Source organism: Cannabis sativa, chromosome 5, assembly GCF_029168945.1.
Source record: "Cannabis sativa cultivar Pink pepper isolate KNU-18-1 chromosome 5, ASM2916894v1, whole genome shotgun sequence".
Classification (NCBI taxonomy): domain Eukaryota; kingdom Viridiplantae; phylum Streptophyta; class Magnoliopsida; order Rosales; family Cannabaceae; genus Cannabis; species Cannabis sativa.
In genome coordinates, this window is record NC_083605.1 from 4,798,981 (window position 1) to 4,816,639 (window position 17,659).

The 17,659-nt window shown below is 32.2% G+C and overlaps 3 protein-coding genes across 6 annotated transcripts; 1 reads left to right on the top strand and 2 right to left on the bottom strand.

The window, feature by feature from the left end:
• On the top strand, positions 1-7,814 carry LOC115715925 (histone-lysine N-methyltransferase ATX5). 4 transcript variants are annotated; one of them, XM_030644606.2, is made up of 23 exons: positions 1-1,760; positions 1,888-1,943; positions 2,022-2,235; positions 2,608-2,733; positions 2,834-2,902; positions 3,016-3,084; positions 3,212-3,306; positions 3,608-3,703; positions 3,904-4,039; positions 4,192-4,294; positions 4,410-4,509; positions 4,605-4,729; positions 4,889-5,034; positions 5,203-5,307; positions 5,401-5,465; positions 5,560-5,773; positions 6,291-6,377; positions 6,501-6,557; positions 6,643-6,732; positions 6,851-6,937; positions 7,059-7,133; positions 7,229-7,329; positions 7,434-7,814. In XM_030644606.2, the coding sequence occupies exons 1-23, from the start codon at positions 831-833 to the stop codon at positions 7,522-7,524; spliced, it is 3,237 nt and encodes a 1,078-aa protein (XP_030500466.2). In that variant the 5' UTR covers positions 1-830; the 3' UTR covers positions 7,525-7,814. The 4 variants fall into 4 exon arrangements, with proteins under 4 accessions (XP_030500466.2, XP_030500467.2, XP_030500464.2 ...); XM_030644607.2 differs by having other exon boundaries at positions 91-1,760; positions 3,611-3,703; XM_030644604.2 differs by having other exon boundaries at positions 93-1,760; positions 6,498-6,557.
• Positions 7,815-7,834: 20 nt separating this feature from the next.
• LOC115715926 (GCN5-related N-acetyltransferase 10, chloroplastic) lies at positions 7,835-9,573 on the bottom strand. Its single transcript, XM_030644608.2, has 4 exons — positions 8,995-9,573; positions 8,563-8,615; positions 8,266-8,457; positions 7,835-8,173 (listed from the first exon to the last, which is right to left on the bottom strand). Exons 1-4 carry the CDS (start codon positions 9,361-9,363, stop codon positions 7,948-7,950), a joined length of 840 nt encoding a protein of 279 aa, XP_030500468.2. The 5' UTR covers positions 9,364-9,573; the 3' UTR covers positions 7,835-7,947.
• Positions 9,574-11,631: 2,058 nt separating this feature from the next.
• LOC115717483 (rust resistance kinase Lr10-like) lies at positions 11,632-14,210 on the bottom strand. Its single transcript, XM_061115301.1, has 2 exons — positions 13,296-14,210; positions 11,632-12,966 (listed from the first exon to the last, which is right to left on the bottom strand). Exon 2 carries the CDS (start codon positions 12,869-12,871, stop codon positions 11,741-11,743), a length of 1,131 nt encoding a protein of 376 aa, XP_060971284.1. The 5' UTR covers positions 12,872-12,966; positions 13,296-14,210; the 3' UTR covers positions 11,632-11,740.
• Positions 14,211-17,659: the final 3,449 nt, after the last annotated feature.

A 17,659-nucleotide genomic window follows, 5' to 3' on the forward strand; every position in this document is an offset into this window, starting at 1 on the left:
AAAAAGAAAAAAAGAATAATCAGAAAACTAGGCCATGAAAATTGATAAGCATTTACATTACATATATATTAAGATATAACCAGAAAATCGAATGTGATGAGCAGAGTGAGACTGACTGAAGATTTGTGCCACAAACACGTAACCCGCAAGTTATAGCTTCTCTCTCTCTCTCTCTCTCTCTCTCTCTCTCTCTCCTCAAATATTTACACTTTTATACAAAGATAACGCTGAGACCCTTCTCTCTCTCTCTCTCTCTTAAACTCTGTCACCACTCACCCGCCCTATACAAACCCCTCTTTCCATGTTTTCTTCTTCTTCTTCTTCTTCATCTTCTCTATAAAGAAAAAAAGGAAAAAAAATTCTAATTTCGAACTTTTCTTGATTAAATTGCAGTTTCTTTGATTCTATCTCTGTATATTTTATATATATTGTAGTTTGAAGTGTGTTTAGGAAAGAAAGGAAAAGACTTGATTGAAGAGAGATCCCTATTTTTCTCATCTGACTGTGAATTCGATCAAATTTTCTTGGGCATTCTTTTGTTTCTGCTCAATTTCTTTTCTTTGTTTGATTTTTCCATCTGGGTGTGTGGGATTCTCTGGCGTTCGTTGTTTTCTTAATTGCCCCCTGTTTTTTTGCAATCTCTGTGAAATTAGGGTTTATGGGCGTGTTTTGTGAATTGGGGTTTCGACGATGAAATCGTATAGGGTTATGGTGTGTGTTATTATGTGAAAGTGCGGGGTTTGTTGAATCGTTGATTGTTTGGATTTAGGGAAGATTCGTGGAGTGGGGGGGTTGGTTCGTTTGTTCTTAGGTTTCCTGATTTTGAAGCCATGATTATTAAGCGGAATTTGAAATCCCAAATGCCGCGTCTGAAACGGTGTAGACCGTTTGAGTCAGCGGGTGAAGATGACGAGAACTCAGTTAGGAAGAAGAAGAAAACCAATGGGTATTACCCTCTTAATCTGCTTGGTGAGGTTGCTGCTGGTATTATTCCGGTGAGCTTCCATGGTTTACTTAGCTCTGTTGCAACAGGGAAGGAATTCTCTGCTTCGTGGTGTACTGAAGCCTCGTGCTCACCTGAGGAGGAGGAGTTAAAGTCAAAGGCTCCAGATTTAGTGACTGAGAGGATAAATGGGAAGGTGGAGGTTCCAAGGCCACCCCTTGTTAGAACTTCAAGGGGTCGAGTTCAGGTTCTTCCTTCTCGTTTTAATGATTCTGTAATTGAAGATTGGAGAAAAGATAGTAAGTCTAATGTGCGTGATAATGGATTAAATGATGAGATCGAATATAAAAAGGAGAATTTTAGCTTGAGGACCACGAAAACTTGTAGTGTTAATGTGAAAAAGACTAAAAACTTGGAGAGGAATGGATATAAGGCTGTTAAGTATTCTACATTGTATGAAGATGAGGATGGAGTTGAGGGAAGAGTGAATGGTGTTAAGGATTTTGAATATAGAAAGTTTTTAAGTTCCAGGAATTCTGTTACGTTGGTTCATGAACAAATGGTTGAGAATGACAGGTGCCCAATTGAAGAAATTGAGAGAAGACCTTATCTGCTGGATGAAAATGAGAGTGATGGGTTGTATGGACCTGAACACTTTTATTCAGGTGATATAGTGTGGGCAAAGCCAGGGAGGAAGGAGCCCTTTTGGCCTGCCATTGTCATTGACCCAATGTCTCAAGCGCCCGAACTAGTTTTGCGGGCTTGCATTCCTTTAGCCGCGTGTGTTATGTTCTTTGGGTATTCGGGAAATCAACGGGTACTTTTTCTTCCCTTAATGTTGGAGTGGAGTTTATTGAAGTCTTGATTTTGTTGTTATTATTATTTGATTATGATTGGGTTTAATAATGTGGTTATTTATTGGATATTGCAATGATATTGAGCAGGATTATGCTTGGGTTAGAAGGGGGAACATCTTTCCATTTATGGATCATGTTGACAGGTGTGCGCTCGCACCGTTTCCTTTTTAGACGGTTACTTTTAACACTTGGTGATACTGAGTAATATTTTATCTAAATAGGTTTCAGGGGCAATCCGAATTAAGCAAATGTGTGCCCTGTGAATTCCAAATGGCAATCGAAGAGGCGTTTTTGGCAGAACAAGGATTTACAGAGAAACTTATTGCTGATATAAATGTGGCGGCTGGCAATGTAACTTATGATGTGTCTATCCTTAATGGAGTTGTAGAGGATACTTGTTCTAACCAGGATCCTCATGGTCACTTTCGTAACCAGGCAAGTTGTCTTGAAGTTTCCAGCCTCTATTAAATTTATTGTAGATGTAGTAGAATTGCTAAAACATTTCCCATGAATTTTTCAAATGGAATTGAACTCATTCCTCAATATGTTTGTTTGTAACTGTTACTGATGCTTCACTCACTGTGATGATCTGAGAATAAGTTCTCTGTGCAACCAAACTTTGTAGAATCTTTTTCAGTTAACGTCTGTTAGTTTGTTGAGGAAAGATGCTTCAGATGAAAATCACTGTTCTTAGTTTTCGCAGCAATCACTACCCTATTAGAGATGGTAGTTTGTCGGTGGAGAAATATAAATATATGTTCAGCTCCTTCATTTGAACTAATTCTTTGTCTTCTATTGCCTATGCAGAATATGTTTTTAAAGAAAAAAGACACACAACCTTGTGAAGGCTGTGGCTTGAGCCTTCCCCTGAAGACTACCAAGAAGAATCCCTCAAATCCATCGGACCATGTTTTATGCAAATCTTGTGCAAGGGTTAGTCTTGCCTAAGTTGCTCTGTGTTTGTTATTTTGTGTATGCTAGTTGGATTTCAAAGTTATTGTGCATTGTTCAAATCCATTAATTCTTATTGCAGTTAACGAAATCAAATCATTATTGTGGCATATGTAAAAAGATCTGGAACCATTCGGATAGTGGAAGTTGGGTAAGAAAAAAATATAACCTTTTTATGGTTATTTTTAGTTTTTCCTATTGCGGATGACTGCTAGTTTTTACCATGATGTTTCTCACTATTGTAAATTTTTTCTCTTTAATCAGGTTCGTTGCGATGGTTGTAAAGTTTGGGTGCACGCTGAGTGTGACAAAATTTCCAGCAACCTCTTTAAGGTTTGTCCTTCAAACTATATATACACATGATTTCGATGTTTTCTTTGTTTGCTTCTATTTGAATACCGGGAGGCAGAAGACATTGCAGACTTCCCTGATTGGTTATTTATGTTTTATTTTTTTGAAGAATTTGGGGGGAACTGATTATTACTGCCCAACTTGCAAAGCGAAGTTTAATTTCGAATTGTCAGATTCAGAGAAGGGATCACAACCAAAAGTCAAGTAAGTCACTCAAGCTGCTAGTAAATACTTTTTTTTAAGTAAATTTCCGCTGTATTTGGCCCTTCTTTTGAATACCACTCTAGCAAATTGCTGGGCGGGTCCCCATGAGGAATCGAACCACAAACCTCATGGGTGTAAACCATGTGTCTGATCACTTGTCGAATTTTTCATTTTATCAATTATTAACTTTCTATTTTTAGGCTTTTAGCTGTCTTTTACGTTTTAAAAGTTTTCAGACGTTTTATGTGCTGTAATTCGTGCTTGTATTTTTCCATCTCCTTATGTCACGATTATTTTGCAGCAGATGGAACAAAAGTAATGACCAATTGGTGCTTCCTAACAAAGTCACAGTTCTCTGCAATGGTGTAGAAGGAACATATTTTCCAAGCCTTCACTTGTAAGCATAACTTTTTAAAATTATCGTATTCTCTCCAAATTTTGTCTGCTCGGAAATTAAAAAGATATTATGTTAGCTATGTTACTTTTTTAAGTATTTTTTGCATAAAGGAATTGCCTTCTATTTAATGAGAACATAGAAACATTAGTTTGTGTTTTTATAATTCATTCTTATGTTACATTGAATTTTTATTTTTTCAGAGTTGTTTGCAAATGTGGATTCTGTGGCTCTGAAAAGCAAGCACTTAGTGAATGGGAGCGACACACTGGTGCTAAATCGAGAAATTGGAAGATGAGTGTTAGGGTGAAAGGTTCTATGTTGCCTCTGGAACAATGGGTTTGTACTCTAGTTATCTTTTGTAACTATTTATATTTTATTTATTTGGCGTTTCTTCATTTTAAGAATAATTTTTTAAATAAAAACCAAATTATGGAAGAACATCTAAAATTAATTAAGTATAATTTTGTACAATCTTTTTCAATCTGCAGATGCTTCAGTTGGCAGAGTATCACGCTACTGCTCTCGTGTCTACCAAGCCTAAAAAACCTTCTATGAAAGAACGAAAGCACAAGTTGCTTGCCTTTTTGCAGGGTAGGTTGTTTGTGTGCTTTTGTTCTTAAAAGAAAAAAAATAGTTTCCAAATTTTGTATACATATATATAATTAAATCTCCAGAAACTAGGTGACCTAACTGCTTCTTATTACAGAAAAGTATGAACCTGTTCATGCTAAATGGACCACAGAACGATGTGCTGTATGTAGATGGGTTGAAGATTGGGATTACAACAAAATTATCATTTGCAACAGGTATTGTTTTGTGACCGTGATGTGACCTGCTCTGACCGTTTGTTTACTAGATATAAAAGTGTGTGTATTTGGAAACTTACATGTTCATCTTTCAGATGCCAAATAGCTGTTCATCAAGAATGCTATGGAGCAAGAAATGTTCGAGATTTTACTTCATGGGTTTGCAAAGCATGCGAAACTCCAGAAGTGAAGAGAGAATGTTGCCTCTGTCCTGTAAAAGGCAAGTTTTTGAGTAGTTATATTTTTGCCGTTACATTTTTATGAAAAGGAACAACTATTGTTTATCTGGTATTTCAGTATCAATTAAATAATAAATAAATGTAATGGTTACGTTTCGATGTGCTATTTCGAGTTGACGTCTTTTTTTTATCTTCCTCAGGAGGTGCTCTAAAGCCTACAGATGTTGAGACACTGTGGGTTCATGTTACATGTGCTTGGTTCAGGCCTGAAGTCTCTTTTGCAAGCGACGAAATAATGGAACCTGCTCTTGGGATATTGAGTATTCCATCTAATTCTTTTGTCAAGGTTGATTCTTTGATCTAATCATTTATTGATTTATTACTGTTTAGTTCAATGACGAGCTTAAATGAGGACCCCAAATTATTAATGGACAGGACAACTCGCGGCTTTTTCTTTTTCGGGTAGCTACTGTATTTTGTAAATCTGAAGTGATTCTTATTCTATGAATTTCAGATTTGTGTTATTTGTCAGCAAATCCATGGTTCTTGCATGCAATGCTGCAAGTGTTCTACTTATTACCATGCAATGTGCGCATCAAGGGCAGGGTATCGCATGGAGGTGAGATCATTTGAATTCGGTCTGTTAGCGATTTTGAAAATTATTTCAACTGCTCTCATTATTGACACACAATTTTGGATGTAATAATTACAGATGCACTGTTTGGAAAAGAATGGTAGACAGACCACAAAGATGATTTCTTATTGTGCTTATCACAGGTATGAGATCGTTTTGATATTCTTACTCTTTCGTTTATTGTGTGAGTACCATCTATGGTTTTTATTAACTCGTTCCTTTTCGTACAATGTGCAGGGCTCCAAATCCAGATACCGTTTTAATCATACAGACACCTGTAGGTGTTTTTTCAGCCAAAAGCCTTCTCCAAAATAAGAAGAGGGCTGGGTCAAGATTAATTTCATCCAATAGAATTAAAGCAGAAGAGGTTGCAGCTGTTGAAACTGTCGAGCCTGAGCCTTTATCTGCTGCTAGATGCCGGGTATACAAAAGAGTAAATAAAAACAAAAAGGTAAGTCACCGTAGATGTTTATTTCTGTAATCGTTTTAGTTCTCTATTTTGGTTGTTACTAGGACTTTCTGGTGGTTAAGTGATATTTTGATAGTAATTTAATCTAATAGGACACCAAACAAGAGATAATATTAAGTTTATCCCGATCCAAATCATTCTATTTCAGTCCTATAATTTTATCAAATCCCATGGACCTTAAACTATTTTGAAGTGAAATCAGTGGAAATCGGGACTTCATTGTCTCTCGTAAGGGTTAATCTTTCATGCATGATTGGATGTTCTCACACAGTGCATATTTGCTATGTTTTTACACTTGTGTGCTTACCTTTACTGGATTGGATGATAAAAAAACTTGTATGAAGCAATGATTTATAATAGGTAAGTTAATATAATAATTTCCTATGAGGTTTGGCTTCAGTTTGCTACTCTTACATTGCATGTTTAGGCTTAATAGTATTTTGTGGTGAGATGAGATGAGCTATTCTTCTTTTTCACATCTATTTCTTTTTGTTATTAGAGAACTGAAGAAGAAACCGTTACCCACAAAGTTGGAGGACCTTCCCATCATTCTGTTGAAGCAATTCGAAGTTTGAACTCTTTTATGGTAAATTTTGTACTTCATGAAATTATATTTCACTTGAGTTTTTTTTTTCAAAGATTTTATATGCGAGACTGCCAGAGAATTTGATTTTTCCTTTTTCCCTTGTTTTATCTCTTCTTTCAGCAGGTTGTTGAGGAACCTAAAACTTTTTCGTCGTTCAGAGAACGGCTTTACCATTTACAGGCAAGTTTTGAATCCTTTTCTAGTTTCTATAAAGAACATCCCAGGTTGTATTTCTGACTTGTTGTCTGGTCGATGATAACTGCAGAGAACCGAAAATGATCGAGTTTGCTTTGGTAGATCTGGGATTCATGGCTGGGGACTCTTCGCACGTAGAAAGATTCAAGAAGGAGAAATGGTACAACAGTTTATTCATTTTACAGTTGTGTCAAAGGAGACACTTTCTATACGAAATGAGAAGAGTATTGTTTCTGTTTTGTGGCCTGTAAGAATGAGAATCGTTTGTTTGTCTGTAGGTTCTTGAATATCGCGGAGAGCAGGTGAGGGGTAGTATTGCTGATCTTAGAGAGGCACGCTATAGATTGGAAGGCAAAGACTGCTATGTAAGTCTATGTTAATCTTCTACTGATCTGAATATTTTCTCTAGTTTAGCTAATTTGTTTAAGAAAAGAGCAAAAAATCCAATCTTTATTTTTAAAATTACTGTCTTTTCCTTCTATGCAGCTATTCAAGATCAGTGAAGAGGTAGTGGTGGATGCCACTGACAAAGGAAACATAGCCCGTCTAATCAATCATTCGGTAAGTTATTTCGAAAATGTTGATAGTTGTTTATTTGCTTAATCGCCATGCTTTCTTCTCACTTCAATTTTCGTTCCCTGCTATGTTTGATACAGTGCATGCCCAATTGCTACGCGAGGATCATGAGTGTTGGTGATGATGAAAGCCGGATTGTTCTTATTGCCAAGACTAACGTAGCTGCTGGCGACGAGCTAACGTATTACTCTATCTCCCTCTCTTGCTGTTTGTGAATGATTATTGATTATCAGTTGTTCTAATTGGTATCTTTCTTTTTGCTTTCTTTTTTTGGGACTTTGGCAGGTATGACTACCTGTTTGACCCCGACGAACCAGATGAATTCAAAGTCCCTTGTCTATGTAAAGCTCCGAACTGTCGACAATTCATGAATTAGGATAGAACAACACATTGCACAGCCATTGTTTATCCGCAAGGAACACTAACCCCATTCCCCTCTTTGGCGGGATCTCACAGTTCTTACACCGAAAAAGTTGTAATTTTTGTTGAGAGGAAAGAAAAAGGAAAAAAAAAAGGTAGTGTATTCTTTTTGTTTCTTCCATAATTTTCTTTGCAGAAATATTTCTTAGCTTAATAAAAGCTATAGCTTTGCCATCTTTTTTGGGTTCTTGGCATTTGTACATAGTTGTGTTTACTAACATTTCAATCTCATATGAGTTCTCAACATTTGATCTCTTTTCCTTTAATTTTCTTCTTTTACTTTGTTGAAACGCATCAATAAAAAGTGGGTTTATAAAGATTGGAATATAAAGTGTTATGGGAATAAAGTTAAGAAGACACATAATATGTACAAGTGTAACTATGGAGTTAGATTGTTGTGTTTGACCATAAGAACACGGCGTTTTCTTCCAACCCAACTGGTCTGCCATGGCGGATCAACCGAAACAACTTTATAGCCTGCGTTTGAATACAATTCTCTGGCACCATAATCATCTTCATATGCTCTCAGAACTAAGTACTTGAAACCCCATAGATTTGATACTATGTCACAAGCTTTTAGCAACACAGTTGCTATTTTTCTCCTCCTGTTATTACTTATCATTATGAGTCAAATATGTACAATGTGTATATATAAATACACAGTATTAATATTTATAGATTGGGAAGAAGCATAAACCTGAAACTTTCCAAGACAGCAATTCCTGAGATGTAAAGGTATTCTTGTGAATCAGGTGGAAGATGGTTAAGTACGTTTTGGTCTCTCAAAACGGTGACGTCTACCACTCCAACAAGTCCTTGTTTGGAATCTGAACTAGAAGCTTTCTCATCATCACCAGTTAATTCAGCCTCAGCAACCAAGCAAGCATACCTATATATTAATTATTCAAATAAATGAATTGAATCAAATTTCTTAAACTCTAATTAGAAAAAAATAATAAAATAAAAATTTGTTCTTATAAAGCTTATGATGTACCTATCTTGGGGTGAGTTTCTTAGCTTATACAAAAGTCCAGCAAGCACTTCAGCCTGTAAATAAAGCATATTAAATCAGAATAAGTTAAAGAACTATTTTTTTTTTAATTACAAATTAATAAAATATAATTGTAAAATAATTTTAATTAATAAATACCCTATTTTATAACTTATCAAAATTAGAGTTTTTAATGCTTACGTGAGAATATGATTTATAAATTTGGGTATAAATTAAAGAATAATAAAAAAAAATATAAAAATTAATATAACTTCTTCTATTAAATCTCCTAATTTTGATAATTCCTATAGATAATTGGTATTAGATAGATGTTATAAAATTACCAAAACTAAACCTTAATGCAAAATAACTGTAAAAAGTAAAAGTAAAAAAGACCCCCTGTACTTATATCAAAGTAGGGAGAGTAAAACAAACCTTAAATAACTCAAAGAAAAAGTCATTAAAGATAAAAGTGGGTTCATAAAAAGATAGAGCTTGAAGTTGAGCAGCTTCTCTTATCTCATCACCAATTGGAGCCAATCTTCTGACTTTCCAACCAAACTGAGTAGCCAAATCTACCTTAACATTAGTCCCAATTTGAGTTGTCTCATTCTCCACCAATCCCACTTCTCCAGCTGGCAAAGTACTACAACTCTGCACCACAAAATTTCTTCTACTGAATTCCTTAGACTTAATCAAATTGCTTCTTTTACTAAAAACTGAGAATCCATAGGAAGACCCTGTACGGAATTCTAGTGATGTGTTAGGACAACTCCTTAGCAAATGAGTCATATATGCATACATATATATAGTACTATTTGTTTAGATCTTTTAGTCATATAATGAAGGTAATTTGTTTTGTACTTTGGGTTTTTTTTTTCTCTTGAGTTTAGTTTAAGTGTTGTGTTGGTTAGAATGGTAATGATAATGAGAAAGAGGTATAGAAGAAAATGGAGAGAAGAATGAAAATGATGAAGATGAAGATGAAGATCTGTACACACATGAGTGGACATCACTTCTTGTTTTGTTTGGACCATAAATCAATATGCCACGTGGAAAATTATTAGCCTACCACTTGGCATTCCGTTTAATTATTAGTCTTGACTTTAGTAATTTAATGTTTCAATGAAACAATATATTTATCATCATACTTTGAAATTCATAATATGATTTTATTTAGAAATAAATATTGTAAAATTTATATTTGAGCTTTTTTTCATAAATGGACAACAAAAACAAAATAATTACAAAAAATGTGCAAAAAAAAATTATTTTAAAAATTTATACATTTTGAAAACTTATTACATGAAACCGTACATTTTTAATATGTTTATTAAGCCTCAAAATAAACAATTTCGTAAAATTAATTAAACAGTTTTATAAAAATAAACAAGTTAAATTATTTTTTTATTAAAAGATAAATGTTTATTATCTATTTTAGTATGAATTATTGTGATTTAATAAGATTTTTTTTAATAAAATACAATATCAAAATTATAAACATTAATGTATATAAATATAAATCAATACTTAAAATTATTAAAAATAAACATGACACGTAGAGTGATATAATAAACATATGTGAATATTATTATTTTGTTTATTAAAGTAGTATGTTTAATAAATAGAAAACAAAATAAACATATATATACAAAGTATTTTATATTATTAGTACGTTTATTATAATTGTAAACATAAAAATAGACATAGTCAATTTATACTATACTAAAATAAGCATATTTTCTTTCTATTGTTTTTATATATTGATTATTTTCTAATGAGTTAGTGAACGAGTTTTTTATTGAAGTATAATTCTTACATCAAAAAATAAATAAATAAACATAACTTTATAAATTCCAAAAATTATTTAATTAAAAAAAATAAACACGACACAATTAATAAACAAAGAAAAAGATAAAGATAAACAATTTTTTTTATATATATATTATTTATTTTCTAAAAAATTACTAAAAAAAATAAACATAACACACGTAGAGTGATATATAAACTTATGTGAATATTATTATTTTGTTTATTAAATTAGTATGTTTAATTAATAAAAAATAAAATAAATACATATATAAAATATTTTATATTATTAGTATGTTTATTATAATTGTAAACATAAAAATAAACATAGTCAATAAACACATATATAAAATGTTTTATATTATTAGTATGTTTATTATAATTGTAAACATAAAAATAAACATAACTAATATTACCATATATATATTATAATAAAAATTGAAAAAAAGTTTTTGATTATATATAAAAGTGTATGAGAAAATGATAATAAGTTTTTTTGCACATATTTTGTAATTAATTAAAATAATGTATACAAAATTGTAAAATGCCCTTTATATTTTATATACATTACTCCCTTGTGCTAGTCATGCCGGCCTTGAGGTAAGACTTATTTTGATGGTAGTTTATGAAGGGGCTGTTTTAAAAAATATGGGAAAAATTATTAAGGTTATGATAATTATAATATATAAAATAAATGTCATTAAAAATGGTATTATTTAACCCATCAAACTAAAAATATGATTTTTATTTTAAAATAAAACCATATAAAACATTAAAAAGAAAATCTGAATTTAAGATTCATAAAAAATAAAAATTTAATTAAATTACCATAAAAAATATTAAAATTCCCTTCATATTTATTTTTCAATGAAACTATAGTGATCATCGGAGTTGTTACTCGTGTCGGAAAAGTCACCGGAGTTTGCCACTGGCACCGGAAAAGTCGTCAAAGTAATTGTCGGTGCCGGAAAAGTCACCGGAGTTGCTGCCGACGCCGAAAAAATCGTCAAAACTAGCATTGCCGCCGAAAAAATCACAGGAAAAATCACCAAGAAATTGGTTTTTTGATGAAGAAACTACTTTTTTGGTGATTTTTCCGTTGACAATGCCAAGTCTAACGAATTTTATGACGCTAGCAGTTACTTCGGTAACTTTTTCGACACTGATGACAAACTTTGGAATCTAAGCTGAAGTAGAGAATATTTGCTAACTAAAAATAGCAAGTATTCCACAACACTTATTATTTTATTACACACATGTTACATCAACTCTTTTAAAAAGTATGAAAATGTTATTATGTCACCATGTTGACATTCAAGTGCATAGATCTTAAACATATACAAAGTAGATACAAACTTGTCGTTAGATTATATCACTCCAACTCAGTTATAGTTTCTAATTCCAAGTTCATTCTCCTTCTTGGCATATCAACTCTTGTTTTTGTTGAATCACTAGAGGTAAAAGGATTTGGTGGCAAAGTCAAATTTTGTTCTCCTTCTAGCATGTGAACCACAACTTTCATAGAAGGACGATCTGTAGGATGCCATTGAATGCACCATAGTCCTACAATTGCTAACATTTTTGCAATCTTAGCATCTTCTTCTTTATCAACATGAATTCGCAAATCTTCTCCTTCTTCTAAGAGGTTATAAATCCATTCTGGATAATAAACTTCCTCTTTCACATCAGTTATCTTCTTTCCTCCAACCATTTCGAGTAACATCATTCCAAAACTATAAATATCTGACTTGTATGAAACAATTCCAAAATTTCTAGAGAAAACTTCAGGTGCAATATAACCCATGGTCCCTCTTGCTGTAGTCATTGACACAATACTTTTATCCTTGGAACACAGCTTGGCCAAACCAAAATCAGAAATTTTTGGAATGAAGTTTTGGTCTAACAAGACATTATGAGGTTTGATATCGAAATGAAGTATTCGTTGATCACACCCTTGGTGAAGATATTCAATCCCTTTGGCAATGCCTAAAGTAATGTCTTTTAGCTTTCCCCATCCAAGAAAATGTTCAGAATCTGGAGAAGATATGTACCGTTGCAATGATCCATTGGGTGAGAACTCGTACACAAGAGCTCTTCTAGCTCCATCCGCACAATATCCAACCAACCGAACCACATTGATATGGTGAATTTGACCTATTGTTCCAACTTCATTTATAAACTCTTCTCCATTGCCTTTTGAGTTGTTAAGAATTTTCACTGCAACGAAAAAATCAGTAGAGAGCTTTCCTTTGTAAACTGTTCCATAAGCTCCTTCTCCCAATTTTTCAGAGAATTGACTTGTAATTTTCTTAATATCAGCATATGAATATCTGCTTGGCTTTAGAGCTTTGTAATCCTCCAAAAATCTCTTTATTCTCAGTTTGTACTCTTTTCCTTGTTTATTAGAGTTGTAAGCACGATAAATTAGAATAAGCACTACTGTCACTACTGCAGCACCAAGGTAGCACCTATAGAAGAAGACAAATAAAATGCAGTTATACATATATATCAAGATTCATAGTATCAGTCTATACTAAATCTAAGATATATAGTTCCAATAAGAAAACTCACCAATAGTGACAAATTTCTTCTTTTCACCTGAGAAAGTACAAGTGTACAACCAAGTTAAGTTAATCTACTTAAGAAACAAATTATGATAATAAATCTTGATTACATTCCGTGATGTACTATAAATTTTGTTTAATGTACTTTAATTAAGGTAAAATGTATTCTAGATTCGATTTGATTTACTTCGACTTTCAAGCATTAATCAACTCAATCTTGATCCAATAGTTATAGTGATCACGGAGTAACCACAAGATTATTATGTGACATGACAAAATTTACTCTCATAAAATGTATAGGCTACTCTGCTTATGTGTTAAAAAAAGCCAAGCATCAGAAGTTGAAAGAGATAAAGGAGTTACCTTTGGGAGGAATGGGAGGAATACATATAATTGATTGGAGATGGGTGGCATTTTTGAGTTGACAAGTCTTCCCTTTTGTTTCACAATGGCGACAATTTGGTTTAAGCCATTCCAAACGTAGTCTGTTCTTCCACTTCTCTACATCGGGAAGAGGAGATGATGTGTTATTCAACTTGGTACAATGTATGGGCAAGTATTCAATTGAATTGCTTGAGTCAGAGAAATAAATTTGATAACCAGGGCCACTAAGGCAAGGGATGAATATTGATCGATAATATATATGTCTTTCTCCATCGTTTGAACAATTGAACAAGGTATATTTGATGAGGTCATCTGCTTCGAATTGAAATGGAGAAAGTGATGGCAAGTCCTGGATTTTCATGACATGTCTCTCAAGGCAGTTATGAGGGTCGTAAAGTTCAATTACTTGAGCTTTGTAATCAATATGTTTTACAAAGAGCTTCAAAGATGATTTTGGGAACTCAAGAAGTGTGTTTATGCCACTGCATGATAGCTGGAAGCCAGGATATGGTGGTTGATTTTGGTCATCTTTTAGCCCAAATGGGAATCTGATATTTGGGCCTTTCTTTCCACACTTAGCTTCAACCACCTCCAACAACAACACTACCACCAACAACATCATGCTTGACCAATACATGATTTTGGTCATCTATAATTACAATATAATTGCTCTCTCTTTCTCTCTCTAAGTTTTTTCTTTTTTTTCTTAACCCAGTTTGTTCTTATTAAACAGGAATGGACCAAGTTTTTGTTGGTTAATTGTGATAAGCTCCAGTAGGATAGATAACATGAAACTTTTGTTGAGGTCACCTTCCTCGAAGGACTTATTTTGAGGTGGGTGGAAGTGGGACTTATATTTCAGTCTCTTCTTTAATAAATAAGACTTTTCTTTCCGTGGAACTTTCAAAACAAACTATATCTTTTTCAATATTCAATTTGTAAAGAAAAATGTTAAAAGGACACCAATGTATCTACCTCAAATGTTGGCTGTAAATTGAAGTCGTTATCCAATTAACTGTCACCATAGACTGCTTATGTGTATACTATTATACACGTGGCACATTTATATTAGTATACCGAATATTATTTTTTAAAAATTATTTTCAAAATTTATTTAAATTTAAATAAAATTATAAAAATAAAAAATATTATAAAATTTGAAATATTTTATTTTTATTTTTTAAATAATAATATTAGGTGTACATAAATGTGTCATGTGTATAAGAGTGTACACATAAGCAGTTTATGTTGACAATTAATTGTAGAAAGTGGATGACACTTTAAGTTAAATAATTTGGAGGGTTTTATGGAGGATTAAGTACAAGTAGAGTGATAGTTGAAAGGGTTTAACCGCAAAAAACTCTTTTTCTTTTTTTTTTTAACTCGTGTTTCCCCGCCTCTCTTCACAGTCTCTCTCCCTCTGCAAAAGTAAGTAATTTTTTTGTTAGTATAATAATTAGATATTTTGTGTTAAATTGACATATGATTACCTATATGTGTATGTGTATTTTTAGGTTAAAATAATTTAGTTTCAGAATTTTCTTTGGTAAGTAATTTATAAAAATAAATGTATTTAAAACTAATTTATGTTTGTGATACATTAGTGATTGAGACTATTCTGATTATTATTTAAAGTTATAAATTTTTGGATATGTATATTTTTTTTAACATATAAGTTATATTTCAGGTAGATAAAATTATTTTTTAATTAATTATGTTATTAATGAATTAAATTTTTATGTAAGTTCTTTTTTTAAAAAATCAAGTTTATATAATAAGGGTGGTATATACGTATATGTATATGTGTATAAGTTTATATATAATATATAAGCGTGTGAGTATGTATCTATTCTATATAAAGTGTGCCTATATAACTAAAATTCTTAGTTTATGAGAAATTTATGGAGATTTTTTATTTTTATTTAATAAAATAATAAAATATTATTTATATATAATAAAATAATAATAAAACAAATCTTATTAATATTTGAACTGATATTAAATATTCGCTTATACCATCAAAATTTGCACTCCCCACATGTTTCGAAAAATTGGGATGTTTGGATTCGGATATCTTAACAGCCATGGACCAAGCGATTGTAGTGAGCTGAATTATGTCCATGTTACTTTTCCAGGTTGAGAATGTTATAACACAGATAAAAAAATATTCCCAGATGATGGTTTGCTTCCCATCGATCTTGACCCACATAGAGGTACAACCGCGTACTCTACAATAACCTTTGGTGCTATGGGAGACAGGTACAGCAATTATTTCATTAATGTTTCATAATTTTCATTCAGATCCCTTTATCTAATAAACTTCTCTGTACTGAATTTGCTAACCTGTGCAGTACCTCTTTGTTTTTATTGACAAAAGATATTGTTTGCAGCTTTTATGAATATTTGCTCAAAGTTTGGATGCAGGGGAATAAAACTCCAGCTGTAAAGCGATATAGGTAAGTAGCTCTTGCAAAATGTTCTGTTTATTTATCGGCTTAAAATAAATTATTGTATGTAACTTAATCTTGTGACGGAATCAGAATAGAACTTCTGTTTGCTTTGATTGTACTACTGTAAAGTGAATTTTGTTTTATCGCAATTTTCTTCTCATGTCAATGTTTTTATTTTTGGTTTATTTTTCATATATGAATTGTTTGGAAAAATGTCTGTAAAAAAAATAAAGAAAGATCAATTCTTTTATGTAAATCTGTAAATAGTACCAATATATTAAGTTAGAGGAGCAAGAATATGGCAATATGTCTTGCCATTTTGTGAAGTTTAAAGATGTTTGAACTGAAGAATTAATTTGTCTATGTTGATGTTACATCAATTTGACATTTTAGTCTTTATAAATAAGTTCGTTTTAGTTATTATTTTTACGATATTATAATTCGGAGCATCCCAACACGGCGTCTTGGTTTCCTGCTCCGCTGGAAACTCCGGTCCCAACCTTTCCACTGCCACCAACATCGCTCCTTGGATACTGGCCGATGTCGTTTTGGGTGACGGTAGAATATTAATCGGCGTGTCTCTGTACGCAGGAGAGCCTTTGGTTGCCGATGCAAAGCTTTCGTTGATCTACGCCGGTGACGCAGGGAATATGTACTGCTATTCTGGGTCTCTCATTGCCTCTAAAGTCGCCGGAAAGATTGTCATTTGCGACCGTGGCGGTAACGCAAGAGTGGAAAAATGTAGTGCTGTTAAGCTCGCATGTGGTCTTGCTTTGGTGTTAGCTAATACAGAAGACAGTGGCGAAGAGCTCATAGCTGATTCTCATCTTATACCAGCGACCATGGTTGGTCAGATTAATGGTGATAAAATCAAACAGTATATAAAATCAAGTGATGATCCCGCAGCTACTATTCTGTTCCGGGGGACTGTAATTGGGTCATCCCCTGCTGCTCCAAAGGGGAAAAATCAAGACTTTTGATGATCTTGGGTCAGGGAAAAATCATCACCGTTCATTCATGGAGCAGGACATGTTATTATTTTATTTATCTTTTTTATTTATTTTTTTTTTGTTATTTAGTTTTTGTTTTATTTTTTATCTTTTTTTTTATTTATTACTTTTTTTTTTGTTATTTAGCTTTTGTTTTATTTTTTTATTTATTATTTAGTTCGTCGTAAAGAATTTAAAAATTAGATATCTATGTATTCCTTTTCCTATTATAATTTGGACATTCTTATTCTAATTTATTTCAGAGCTTGCTGAGAATAATAATATATGTCATCAATCCAAAACTCATTTATATCTCATCTCTTCTCTCTATTTTTTCATTCCATTATATATAACAGAATCATATACCCTCTAATTTTTTTTGTTGGCCGTTACACCACTTCTCTTCTTCTCCAGATTTTTCTCTCTGCTTATTCTCCCAAGTAATGTTAATATTCATCACTTTAATATCGTTTTTTTTTGAATAAAGATAAATATGAAATTTTAATGTTAATATTCATCGCTTCTTCATTTGTTTCTTTTAAGAAGAATATATCTTCATCATGCATCTCTCTCATATTTCGTTCTTATCCTATATTATTATTATCAATTTCATTTCTATTGTTTCTATTAAATTTCAAAAACAGTTGATTGATTGTAAATTAAAAGAAAATATAAAAAGAAAGTAGTTGTAACAATTCATTGTGAATAATGAATATTGTCCAAATGTTATATTCAAATATAATGAATATTGTCAAAAATAAAACTCTATACTATATGTAATCATATAGAGTTTTTCTTTTTTGATCTAACCGTTTCATGTAAGTATGGATTTTCTGAATTATTATTATTTAAATTTAATGTCTGTAATTACTTTATTACACCATCTTTTTTTACTTGTGTAGAT

Excerpts from the sequence above, each read along its gene's own strand:
- LOC115715925 (XM_030644604.2), top strand. The coding sequence starts at position 831 with ATGATTATTAAGCGGAATTTGAAATCCCAAATGCCGCGTCTGAAACGG. Across the intron at positions 2,734-2,833 it reads TATGCAAATCTTGTGCAAGG|TTAACGAAATCAAATCATTA; the intron begins GTTAGTCTTGCC and ends TTCTTATTGCAG. Across the intron at positions 6,733-6,850 it reads AGATTCAAGAAGGAGAAATG|GTTCTTGAATATCGCGGAGA; the intron begins GTACAACAGTTT and ends GTTTGTCTGTAG.
- LOC115715926 (XM_030644608.2), bottom strand. The coding sequence starts at position 9,363 with ATGTATGCATATATGACTCATTTGCTAAGGAGTTGTCCTAACACATCA. Across the intron at positions 8,616-8,994 it reads TTTTCTTTGAGTTATTTAAG|GCTGAAGTGCTTGCTGGACT; the intron begins GTTTGTTTTACT and ends CTTTATTTACAG. Across the intron at positions 8,458-8,562 it reads AGAAACTCACCCCAAGATAG|GTATGCTTGCTTGGTTGCTG; the intron begins GTACATCATAAG and ends ATTAATATATAG.
- LOC115717483 (XM_061115301.1), bottom strand. The coding sequence starts at position 12,871 with ATGTATAACTGCATTTTATTTGTCTTCTTCTATAGGTGCTACCTTGGT.